The sequence below is a fragment of the Orycteropus afer genome, unplaced genomic scaffold (genome assembly GCF_000298275.1).
Source record: "Orycteropus afer afer isolate SDZICR_OR568_19922 unplaced genomic scaffold, OryAfe1.0 scaffold00044, whole genome shotgun sequence".
NCBI classification, from domain to species: domain Eukaryota; kingdom Metazoa; phylum Chordata; class Mammalia; order Tubulidentata; family Orycteropodidae; genus Orycteropus; species Orycteropus afer.
This window is the reverse complement of record NW_006921631.1, coordinates 5,884,658-5,897,892: the sequence shown is the minus strand read 5'-3', so window position 1 is coordinate 5,897,892 and position 13,235 is coordinate 5,884,658. Positions and strand designations below refer to the sequence as shown.

The 13,235-nt window shown below is 43.1% G+C and overlaps 2 protein-coding genes across 2 annotated transcripts in view; one reads left to right on the top strand and one right to left on the bottom strand.

Annotated features, from left to right (window-relative positions):
• MPC2 (mitochondrial pyruvate carrier 2) overlaps window positions 1–11,470 on the bottom strand; it is a 40,655-nt gene extending 29,185 nt beyond the window's left edge. Inside the window, exon 1 of the mRNA XM_007937729.2 lies at window positions 11,362–11,470. Within this exon, the coding sequence (XP_007935920.1) occupies window positions 11,362–11,470 (109 nt within the window). The remainder of the gene's footprint in view (window positions 1–11,361) is intronic.
• Window positions 11,471–12,538: 1,068 nt separating this feature from the next.
• DCAF6 (DDB1 and CUL4 associated factor 6) overlaps window positions 12,539–13,235 on the top strand; it is a 254,975-nt gene continuing 254,278 nt past the window's right edge. Inside the window, exon 1 of the mRNA XM_007937724.1 lies at window positions 12,539–12,635. Coding sequence (XP_007935915.1) covers window positions 12,539–12,635 — 97 coding nt within the window. The remainder of the gene's footprint in view (window positions 12,636–13,235) is intronic.

The window sequence follows — 13,235 nt, the reverse complement described above, 5'->3', positions numbered from 1 at the left end:
AGATTATCTTCTGTGTCTGTGTTAATTGGTTTCCCTTTTCTTTGTTGAAGAGGGTCTGTGCAATCCTTCTGCCTAGTCCGCCATCTTGCCCCGCCTCCCTAGCCATCATCTTTAGAAAAATAATTCTTCAAACACTAGTCAAGATCATGGCACAGACCTTATCTTTTATTGTGGGCCAAAATAATTCCAGTGCTAAACTTCATTTTCTCACATATACTTGATACGCAATCATTTTCATGTTTTTCTGCTTTTTTAAGTTGTAATACAAATAAATCTGTTGACAGTGCTGACATAATTGCTGGGGGAATTAAAACAATTAAGGAGTTATACATTTCAATGTTTTCACAACTGAGTGAAATGTATCTATATTCAATTTCTGGGTTACTGTGTTCTTTGACTCAATTCTCTAAGTTTGGTAGTGTTTTGAACACAGCTACCATTACTTCTGGAACTCTAACCACATAACGATCCCCTTCTATCTTGAGCAAAATAATGGGGTAGTTCAACTCTCTTCTATAGGGTTGCTATGAGTTGGAATCGACTCAATGACAGTGGGTTTATGGTAAAACTAGACTGAAATTTCAGAATAAATTTTTACTAAGGAACTAAAGGAATATACAAGAAAGCATAAAGACACCAAATTTCAGAATACAAATTTCTAATCTTAAATTTTATTTAAGATTATTTATTTCAATTAAACTAAATTTTAGCTAAGATAAGCAGTTCCCAGTCTATCCCACCACCAACCTTGGGATACTTGTCAATGTCTGTTGACAATTTTAGTAATCACAACAGTAGGGGGAGGGGGAGGAGAGCTGGTATTACTGATATATAGGAGGTAGAGGCCAGGGATATCGTTAAACATCCTACAATGCACTGGATAGCTCCCCTCCCCAAACAAAGAGTTATCTGGCCCAAAAATGTCAATAGTGCTAACGTTAAGACACCCTGGATTAACTGGCTAAGCACAATGTTCAACTAGTTCATGGCTCTATACCTTAATTTATGCTCTCTCCTACTATTCTGCCTTATCTTCAACTGGCTAGCCATGTTTGTTAGGCCAAAGCAAACCCAAGCCACCAACATTTCAGTTAGCAGCTTCCTCCGGGTATCAAGCCCTGATTAGACAGCCTGATAAGACAACCAAAGTGACAGAACCCGCCCAGACTGGAAAGTCCCATGCAGTGGCAAGCTTCCTCTTGTGAAGCCCCCTCATGCTAATTAAGTGCAGACCCATACTAACAGCTAATTGGACCCCACTATTTCCTTAGTGTCCCCGCTTAGGTCCTCCACAAGACTATAAACCCTCCCCTCCCCAGCCAGGCGGTGCGACTTCCCGGGCCCCTCTCAGGGACCCGTGAACCTCGCCCGGGCCCCTCTCGGGGGCCCGTAAACCTCCCCCGGAAACTCAGAATAAAAACTTCTCTTTAACCTCACTTTTGTGCGTCCTCTTCTCCTTACCGTGGCCTTACAATGTTATTGTTGTTGGCAGGTGTCATCAAGTTATAGAGTACCCATAGTGACAGAGTAGAACTGCCCCATATGGTTTTCTAGGCTGTAACCTTTACAGGAACACATCGCCAGTCTGGCTAACTCTACTATCCTTCAAAAACTCATTTTAGGTTGCATCTTTTTAAGGACTCCTTCTTTAACATCTCCAGGTTAGGTGAAACTTGTTTTCTCTGAACTCCCAAAGCAGGCTGTATATTCTTCCATCGTTCCCTGCACTTAACAATTGCAATGACCCATTTGTTCATCACTTTAATCAGACAGTGAGTTCCTTGAAGATAAGGCCTGTTCCTTAATCTTCTTTGACACATAATAAATATTTGTTACAAAATCAAATTGGTTTAACCATGTCTAAGATGGATGGGAGCTCTGGTAGCATAGTGGCTAAAGCACTTGACTGCTAACCAGAAGGCTGGTGGTTCAAACCCACCAAGGCACTTGACTGCTCACCAGAAGGCTGGCGGTTCAAACCCACCAGCCACTCCTCGGAAGGAAGGTTGGGCAATCCTACTTCCGTAGTGATACTGCCTCGGAAACCCAAGGAGGGGTCGCTATGAGTCAGGGCCAACTCGACAGCAAACAACAACAACAACAACAACAAATCTTTATGTAAGCAGACTGTCACATCTTTCCCTCATGGAGCAGCTGATGGGTTGGAACAGCTAACATTTGGGTTAGCAGGCAAATGATTAACCACTGCGCCACCAGGCTCCTTCACCTAACAGAATGTTTAAAAAAAAAAAAAAAAAAAAAAGCCAGGACAGCTGGATGTTAACTGGAGTGTGTGTTGCCATGACGCTGAACAGGTTTGAGTAGAGTTTCCAGACTAAGATGAACTAGGAAGAGAGGCCTGGAGATCTACTTCTGAAAGCCTTATGGATCACAACAATCTGATCTACAACCAATCAAGGGAGAGGGCTTGAGTTTTGTCCTTGTGTACGGGTCACCATGAGTTGAGCTGATTTCACAGCAGCTAACAAAAAGGGTAGAGAGGAATCAAACTTTTCATTTTGAGGCAGATTTTCCCTGACACTGCTTCAGCTTCAAGGCTAGATAAGCTATCACAAAACTCCCTTATTTTGGCTCCTGAAATTTTTTCCAATGAGTCTGATGCACTAATGCACTGATTCTAAAAGTTAATCTTTTCAAACTCTCTGGTATGTTTCTTTAGCTTGAGTTTGTGGCTTTTTAAAAATCATCGTTTATTTTTCTTTGTCCTATACAAGTCTCTCTGGGCCATATCTACTATCAATTACAAAGTTTATTTTTCATCCTTGCATGAAGCTCAGTTTCATTACTCAAGTATAAACTAGTACATTGGTTTTAGTCTCTGGCTGGGTAGGTGTTCAATCTTTACTTTGAACTCTTCAACAGACTCCCTCTCTTTCCATTTCAAAACTAATAGTTCTCATTATGCTAGTCCCCCCCGCCCCAAACTCTCCTAATTCTTTCCTGAGTTATGTCCCTAGATTCTGGTTACTTTACAAAGCTTAAGTGGTAGACCGTTCACTGTTAATGTACAGTCAAGGTTTCTATAGTTTTCCCAGTTTACTCAACTGCCCCTAGGGGAAGAATTTTATAGATTCTAGTTGACAGAATAGATTCTGAAACTTGCTCCTGAACGTAGACAAGCCAAACCCAAAGGAAAAAATAATGAGGTAAAAGAGCTAAATATAAGATTTCAAAGGGCAGCTTGAGAAGATAAAAGTGTTGTAATGAAATGTACAAAGACCTGGAGTTAAGAAAACCAAAAGGGAAGAACATGCTTGGCATTTCTCAGGTTGAAAGAACTGAAGAAACAATTCAAGCCTTGAGTTGGAACACTGAAGGATTCTATGGGCAAAATATTGAACAGAAAGAATCAAAAGAAGATGGAAGGAATACAGAGTCACTGTACCAAAAGAATTGGGTTGAAGCTCAACCATTTCGAGAGGTAGCATATGACCAAGAATTGCCAGCCACAAAGGAAGAAGTCCAAGCTGCACTGAAGACACTGGTGAGAAATAAGTCTCCAGGAATTGACAGAATATCAATTGTGATGTTTCAACAAATGGATGCAATGTTAGATGCATTCACTAGTGTATGCCAGGAAATTTGAAAGACAGCTACCTAGCCAACTGACTAGAAGGCAGCCATATCTGTGCCATTCCAAAAAAAAAGGTGATCCAACAGAACGAGGAAATTATTGAACAATATCACTAATATCAAGGAGCTCTGGTAGCATAGTGCCTAAGGCAATGACTGCTAACCAGAAGGCTAGCAGTTCAAACCCACCAGCCACTCTGCAGAAGGAAGACTGGGCAATCTACTTCTGTAAAGATTTACCACCTCGGAAACCCAAAGGGGGTCACTATGATTCAGAATCGACTCAATGGCAGTGAATTTGGTTTAGTTTTTTTGGTATCATTAATATCACATGCAAGCAAAGTTTTGCTAAAGATAATTAAAAAACTGTTGCAGCAGGACATAGACAGTTAACTGCCAGAAATTCAAGCCAGATTCAGAAGCAAACATGGAATGAGGGATATCAATCACTGCTAATGTCACATGGACCTGGGCTAGAAACAGAGAGTATCACAAAGATGTTTACCTGTGTTTTACTGACTATGAAAACGTATTTCACTGTGTGTATCATAACAAATTATGGATAACATTGCGAAGAATGGGGATTCCAGAACACTTAATTGTGCTCATGTGGAACCTGTATAGAACAAGAGACAGTCATTTGAATAGAACAAGAGTGTACTGTGTGGTTTAAAATAAGGAAAAGTGTGCATCCAGCCTGTATCCTTTCATTATACTTACTCAATCTGTATGCTAACCAAATAATCTCAGAAACTGGACTATGTGAAGAAGAATGTGGCATTAGGAATGGAGGAAGACTCATGAACAACCTGTGATATGCAGGTGACTCAACCTCGCTTTCTGATAGTGAAGATTACTTAAAGCATTGATGAAGTTCAAAGACTATAGTTTACAGTATGGACTATACCTCAACATAATGAAAACAAAAATCCTCACAATTGGATCAATCTATCTCACATAAGCAAGCTCACAATAAATGGAGAAAAGATTGAAGTCGTGAAGGATTTAATTTCATATGGATCCACAATCATTGCCCATGGAAGCAGCAGTCAAGAAATCAAATGACATATTGCATTGGGCAAATACGCTATAAAAGACCTCTTTTAAAATGTTAAAAAGCAAAGATTCCACTTTGAGAACCAAGGGATGTCAGACTGAACCCATGATGCTTTCAATCACCTCATGTACTTATGAAAACTGAACAATGAATAAGGAAGACCAAAGAAGAAAAGATGTCTTCGAATTAGGGTGCTGGCGAAGAATACTGAATATGGTTACCATGGACTGCCAGAAGAACGAGAGTATGTCTTGAAAATACAGCCAGAATGCTCCTTAGAGGTGAGTATGGTGAGATTTTGTTTCATGTACTTCGGACACGTGATCAGGAGGGACCAGTCCCTGTAGAAGGAGATCATACTTTGAAAAGGAGAGTTCGTAAAAAAGAGGAAGACCCTTAACGAGATGTACTGACAGTGGTTGCAAAAATGGCCTAAAAATAGTATTGTGAGGAAGGTGTAGGACCAGGCAGTATTTCTTCTGTTATGTATAGGATCACTATGAGTCAGAACCAAGATGATGGCACTAAATACAACAAGAAGATCATAGCTTTAAAATATTAACTGGTTCTTCCCCACAACCGAATCAAGCAAACAAATAAATCACTTCAAATATGAGATTAAAATTGTTGGATATTGTACCCTAGAAAAGTGTAGATGTTTTAGTGAAAGAGTAAGTTTAAACTACAAATACAAATTCTAAACAAGTTTAACCACTGCTAAGTTGTAAACAGAAAAATATCTGTAGCAAACATATAAGAAAATCTAAATTGATAAGTTTTCTGAGATACCAGAGGATTTTGAAGGGACAGAAAAAATAAAAATTGGCTATCTGTAATACAAATAGGTAGTGTTTTCTTCATTGTTTAAAATAAAGGAAAAAGCCAGCAATGCCTGTTGTCTAACATGGGTTAACACTAAAAAATAAAACAACTTACTTCACCCTTTCATTTTACCTTAGCTAGTTATTTTTTTACCTTAAGAGTTAATAACAATAAGCCAAATAATTGTTGACAATTTAGACAATTATAGAAGCAATCTTCCAGAAATTAACAATCAATTGACAGCAGATGTGATAGCCAGGAAACATTCCATTTACTTCAACATTCCTAAAACATAATGATTTTACAAAACATAGCATTTGGAAACAGATATCACTCAAGCACTCACTGTATAACATTATGTGCATCATTCTAGACCTTGAAAAAATAGGTGTTTGTTTTATGCAATGCAATAGGTATTCTCATGGCAGAGCATAAAAATGAAGTGGTTAATTAAATAACTATAATACCTGAAGTGATTATAATACCTTAAAATTCAGAAAAGTAGGGAGCTCTGGTAGCATAGTGGCTAAGGCACTTGACTGCTAACCAGACGGCTGGCGGTTCAAACCCACTAGCCACTCCTCGGAAGGAAGGTTGGGCAATCCTACCTCCGTAGTGATACTGCCTCGGAAACCCAAGGAGGGGTCGCTATGAGTCAGGTCTGACTCGACGGCACATAACAACAACAACAACAACATGACTAACAAAACCAAAAAACCAAACCAACTGCCATTGCATCTATTTTGACTCACAGCAACCCTATAGAACAGAGCAGAACTACCCCACAGGGTTTCCAAGGCTGTATATCTTTATGGAAGCAGACTGCCTCATCTTTCTCCTGCAGAGCAGCTGGTAGATTCGAACTACCGAACTTGTGGTTAACAGTTGAAGGCTTTACCCACTACACCACCAGAGCTCCTTACAACTAACAAAGTACCCGTCTAATAATACTCATTACAATGAATGAAATAACTCAATAGGTGGAAAATTCGAAATGTTGAGAGGAGTTCTGGTGGTGTGGTGGTTAAGGAATTTGGCTGCTAACCCAAAGGTCAGCAGTTTGATCTCACCAGCTGCTCCTCAGAAGAAAAATGAGGCAGTCTGCTTCTGGAAAGATTTCCAGCTTTGGAAACCCAATGGGGGCCACTATGAGTTGTAATTGACTTGATGGCAGTGCGTTTGGTTTTGCATTGATAATTATGAATGTGACCCTGTTTGGAAAAAGAGTTTTTCTTTTAAGTTAATAAGGTCATACTGGAGTAAGGTGGGTTCTTAACCTAATCCTTTCTCAGTTATGTCTTATAAAGGGGAATTACAGACACAGAGCTCTTCTCTTTAGACAGACACAGACACATATAAGAAGACACCCTGTGAAGATCATCTGCCACAAAACAACAGGGGATACAGAAGATGAAAGAGACAAAGATCTTACCCTAGAGCTGACACAGAGACCCTACCCTGCCAAGGCCCTGAAATGGGACTCCTAGCCTCCAAATCTGTGAGATAATGAATTCCTATTCTTTAAAGCCATCTACTTTGTGGTATTTTTGTTGAAGCAGCACTAGGTAACTAAGACAATCCTTTACTGTTTCAAACAAGAAGTGTGCTCCATAGCACTGTCAATGGCTGCCATCTTTTAGAAGCAGACTGCCTTTCTTCCAAGATGCCTCTGCATGGACCTGAACCATCAACCTTTCAGTCAGTAGCTGAGTCCTCAAGTGTGTGTGCCACCCAGGGATTCCTTCACATGACTCAGAAATGATGAATTATTTATATAATAAAAAAAAAAGATCAATTCCCTTAGCATTTAATTTTGAATTTTTGTGATAAAGATATTCCCTTAGGAACACTGGTAATATTGGTTCATTCAGTAATTTTGATTTTTAAAACATTCTCAGAGTCTTTAAGATAATAAAATATGCAACAATCCACTTAAGAAAACAGTAACTAGTCTTGTTAGTAAGACCTCATTTAAAGTAACTTCTATGAATCTTCAGAGGGAAGACTATGTCATAATGAGAATGATATTTCTCAGCAGCAGTACACTAAACACTGCAACAAGTTTCACAGAACTTTTCTTTAAAATGCTTTTCCATTTAAGCCAAAATGTAATTCAACAGAAGCAAAGCTACAGTGTGCTAAACTGATATGGTTCCTATAGCAAGCAGCTTTCTGTTCTGACTTAACTAAAGGATAATTTTTAGACTTCTTAGAGCTGTGGTCTCCAGATTTCTTTTGAATACATGCCCCATTAGTTATACAATTTTGAGCACACATCATATTACATTTTGGCTTAAATGGAAGAGCATTTTAAAGAAAAGTTCTGTGAAACTTGTTGCAATGTTTAGTGTACTGCTGCTGAGAAATATCATTCTCTATATGACATAGTCTTCCCTCTGAAGATTCATAGAAGTTACTTTAAATGAGGTCTTACTAACAAGACTAGTTACAGTTTTCTTAAGTGGATTGTTGCATATTTTATTATCTTAAAGACTCTGAGAATGTTTTAAAAATCAAAATTACTGAATAAACCAATATTACCAGTGTTTATAGGAGCTCTGGTAGCATAGTGGCTGAAGCATTTGACTGCTAACCAGAAGGCTGGCGGTTCAAACCCACCAGCCACTCCTCGGAAGGAAGGTTGGGCAATCCTACTTCCGTAGTGACACTGCCTCGGAAACCCAAGGAGGGGTTGCTATGAGTCGGGCCGACTCGACAGCACATAACAACAACAACAACATATATATTTATATATAGCTATTCATAAACCATATATATACACTCACACACACATTACACATATTGCTGTACTTATAAACATATATGTTGTTGTTATGTGCTGTCGAGTCAGACCCGACTTGTAGTGACCCCTCCTTGGGTTTCCAAGGCTGTATCACTACGGAGTAGATTGCCACATCTTCCTTCCAAGGAGTGGCTGGTGGGTTGAGTGTCTGGTGGGTTTGAATCACCAGCCTTCTGGTTAGCAGTCAAATGCCTTAGGCACTATGCTACCAGAGCTCCCATATATCCAATGTAAATTTTTAAAGGCTGAAGTAAAAGCAAACTCTTTTGTTCCTACACTCCTAAGTTTCATTTTGTACATTCCTTGGAAGACTCATCCTACTTTGAAGATCAAAAAAATATAAAGGAATGACATTCCTCCACTAATGGCTTTTATCAGCTAAGCTTTTAAGTAAACAATCTTTCTTTCAAGTAAATATCTTGCTCCTAGGAAGTGTCTGGTAGGTTCCAACCACTGACCTTTGTTAGTAGCCAAGCACTTTAACCACTGCACTATCAGGGCTCCTTCAAGTAAACAACAGGCAGCATGATTTCAAGATTGTAGTCTTGGACAGACAAAAACCTAGAGAATAACTATGAAGCTGGTTAATGTGGAGTCACAAATTTATATAGTTAGAAGATGGTGGGAAAGTTACATACTGTTAAGAGAGTTGAAGAATTGACTGGGACATAATATTTGGTTAGCACTCTGTTCTACCTCTACAGAGATGGATCATGATGACGGGGTTGATTTGGGTCATAGGTCATGTATGTGATACCATTATCTCTATTTAAAGAAATAATAAATAACTATTATTTCTATTTAAAGACATACTCATGTTACCTGTTTAGATACACTTGTAAGCAATAAACTAAATCTCAAAAATCACAATCAATTAAGGTATGATTTCCAACAGTTAATATCCAAGCCTTGCATATTGTTTTAAAAATCCCCTGTATGTGAATACAGCTTAATGCTTAAATGGTGATTCAATAAAAAATACTATTACTAGATGCAAAAAGCTTGAATATCCATTTGGCTAACTGAAAGGTCAGTGGTTTGAACCTACTAGCCCCACCATGGAAGAAAGATGAGGCAATCTGCTTCCTTAACGACTTATAACCTTGGAAACCCTGTGGGGCAGTTCCACTCTGTCCTGGAATGTCGGTTTGAGTAGAAATTGACTCCATAGCAGTGGGTTCGGTTCGGTTTTTTGTGCAATAAAGGCTCCAAGCCTTTTCCAATGATTTAAAATCTGCAAATGCTGCAAATGAAGCGTGATGAATTTTTCACGAGTAGGGGTTCGACTGTTTCAAAGTGAGGACAAATTTGTTGTTGTTGTTGTTATGTGCCCTCGAGTCGGCCCGACTCATAGCGACCCCTCCTTGGGTTTCCGAGGCAGTATCACTACAGAAGTAGGATTGCCCAACCTTCCTTCCGAGGAGTGGCAAATTTACACAACATTAAAAAGCAAGTAGGAGTCAGCCATTCAAATCCCTGGGAGATTTACTGTAAACAGGACTAAAAGTTAAACTGAAGTAAAATCCCAAATTAATTTATTCCATTATCAAACTGGTAATCTGATACAGTAATCAGCTCAGGCTCCTGAGAGCTGCTTCATAATCAGACATGGGAGGAACCAGACAACCGTCCTAATAACAGCAAATGCAAAAGGCAGATTGAATTATGTAGGCGAAAAGGCCACCTTTTTTGGGGGCAGCAGTTTAATCTTTCACAATTATAACATATTTTCGCATTTGATAAGTTTTAGGCTTGAAAGAAAGGAGCTCTGGTGGTGTAGTGGTTAAAACATTTGGCTACTAACCAAAAGCTTGGTGGTTCAAACCCACCAGCTGTTCCGCGGAAGACAGATGAGGCAGTCTGCTTCCATAAAGGTTTACCTTCCTAGGAAACCCAGTGGGGTCACTATGGGTCAGAATGGACTTGATGGCAGTGAGAGTGTGAGGCCTGAAAGAGACCTAAGAAGATATCTGATTTTAGCCTCCAGCCAAGTATTATTACTGCCCATTTTCTAGAAGAAATAACAGAATTCTAGTATAGTCAAGAGTATCTTTAATAAAGAGTGAGAGGGATTGGAGTCTTCCAGCTTGTTGCAATTATTTTTTTCAACCACAAGAATATTACTTTTCCAGTAGGACCAGAAAGAGCTAATTTACCGAGAAAACGAACATTTACGTAGCATCTATGAAGAACGAAACATACGCTGTCTTCAATTCTCACCTTTTACAGAAACTAACTCAGAGATCTAGGATACTACCCAAGGTCACGTAAATGCTCAAGCAGAATTAAAATCCCAGTCGTCTACAGAATAATGTTTAGTATTTTCATAAATAAGGACAGATTTAAAAATAAATCTTCCTTATGGGATAAGGAAGGACTTCACCACATGTGAAAACTGGTAACCCGTGCAGTTTGGGGGAAGGCTCCATCTGCAGGCCCCTACCAGCCGCGGCTAAAGGAGGAACCAATCACCAACCTCACTGCTGTGGAGTCGGATCTGATTCATAGCGACCCCTCCTTGGGTTTCCGAGGCAGTATCACTACGGAAGTAGATTGCCCAATCTTCGTTCGGAGGAGTGGCTGGTGGGTTTGAACCGCCAGCCTTCTGGTTAGTAGCCAAATGCCTTAGGCATTACGCCACCAGAGCTCCTAACTAAAGAAGAATGACCTTTAATCCAAAACCTCGGATTCCACTGGCCATCTGTCCCTGCTCCGCGTGGGTTAACATACCACTAATCGTGAAGGAAAGAGCAGGAGAATGAGGGTTTAGTGGCGGCCCGGACACTTTCGTGGGGGCAGAAATTGAGAAGGCTCAAATCCGAAAGGCCGGCTCGGGTGTGAGTGGTGCGTAAGGGATGGATGCAACAAAGGTGGGGAAAGACGTTGACTTTAGGACCACAGGTTTGGGAGAGATGTTGGAGGCGAGATGGTGAAGTACAAAGGTTGGAAAAGCAGAAGGATTCATTTGAGGGGAGGGTTTGGGGTTGAGGGGGATGCCTGCAGCAGAGTTGTCGGTGAGCAGCTACTGACATTTTGGAGGAAGAGGAAGGGACGGTCTCGGTGGAAGCCATTCTGACACCATTACCTGCCGGGTGGTTGTACAGCGGCCTCAATTTCTCGGGTAACATCAGCTCCACTTTATCTAGGACCCGGTGGTAGGTGGCCCGCAGGCCTCGGGCGCCAGCGGCCGCCATCTCCGCCGCCGAGAAATTGTGGGCAGCCGGGTGGGAGAGTCGCTGTGTCCTTTTCTTTGGCTGACAACGAAGGGCAACTCGTCACTTTCCCCTGCCACAGCGCCTCGCGTCCTTCTCTCCCCTAGGGTGCCTTTCCACCGCGCAGGTTGCTCTCAGCGCGCCACCCAGGGGCCCCGGTCCAGCAAAGGCCGAGGGGGCGGAGGCTCCGCGATGGCCCACCCCGGGTCCGCCTCCTGCCCTCCAGCGTATAAATATGGGGAGGAGTCAAGGCAACAGGTGCCAAAGGGATTGACTCACCAAGTCACCCAGCGCCCTCCTGGCAGCGCGCTTGCGCAAACTTAGCTGCCCACGCTGATTGGCCCGCTCCACGGCGCGGGCAGGGTCAGGCGGGAACCTCCAACTTCTCCTTTTTGCCCTCGAGGCCATGTTGGAGAAGGGAAAATGAAGCTTCGACCCGCTTCTAAACTCCCTTCACTTTAAGGCAGCCTGTAGTTAAAAATAGGCTTTTCGGTCCTTCCGTGCCCAAACTAAAGATGACGCCGCACAACTCTTCTTCTTCTTTTGACATAAGGTCCCTGAACAAGAGACTACAGATCTCAGCTCCTTCTCTCTTCACTCCTCTTTTATCCATAGACTATTAAAAATCTGACTACAGTAGCCTGAAATCACTTTTCTAGGGTGCGGGCAGCCGTGGCGCACACCTGCCTCAGTCCCGGGGGTGGTCGTCATCTCGCGAGAAAGGCGTGAAGGGGCGGGTGTCCTGGACCAGGAGAGGGAGGAGTCGCGGCCGCCTCCGCCTCCTGCTGGAGGGGGGCGCCGAGGGAGGGGACTGTTGCTGATTTCTGATGTTCTGGGTAGTCTGAGGAGAGTATGAAGCTAGCTCCCGCCCGGGTGCGGCCGGGCTTCGGAGGCGAAGGCGCCGCCGCCGCCATCTAAGTCGCTGTGTCTGCGAGGACCAGCGCGCGGATGGTGCCGGTGCGGCTTGGGTGTTGATCTGCCTGTCCCCTCCCTCTCCTCCCCTCCCCCAATCGGGGGAGTCTCCCCTCCTGCCCCGGCTCCCGCTGAGCCATGTCTCGGGGTGGCTGCTGCCCACACCTGTTGTGGGACGTAAGGAAAAGGTCCCTCGGGCTGGAGGACCCGTCCCGGCTGCGGAGCCGCTACCTGGGTGAGCGGGGGCCCCGGGGCGGAGACGCTGAGGTCGCCGCCCGGGTTGGGGGAGGGGGCCGCTCCGCAGGGGCTGTTGGAGGTAGGACAGCGTCTCAGCAGGGACGCCCTGGATTTCTGGGGTACAGAGTGGGACCCCGATCGACGCCCCGCGCCTGTCCTCCTAAGACCAAGCCCCCCTTTCATGCTGCCAGCCGCCGCCCTTTCTGGGTTTTCCTCGGGGGGCCGGCCCGGGAGCGGACTGTACTGGCGAGGAAAGGTGTAGGGGTCGCTTCTAGGGTGGGGCTGGGGAGAAGACTTGCCGAGTCTTACGGAGCTGCTACGTTTGGAGCGAAAGTTGGCGCTTTTGCTCATCTCCTACGCTCTCCTTAGCCGAAGGACCCAAGTTTTTGTTGATTCCCCCTCTCCCCTGAGTCTCCGGAGAATTTGTGTCGGCTGCGACACGTTCACCACCCTCTGGGACTTCATGGTCCAAACAGACTCCGCGAAAACTGGCGCTGAGCCCAAAACGAAAAGTGATAGCTGAGCACCCTCTCCACCCCCGCGTTTTCCCAGTTCCACTATGCAGTTCAGTTCGTTTTGACCGCCCTAAGGTGGTGTA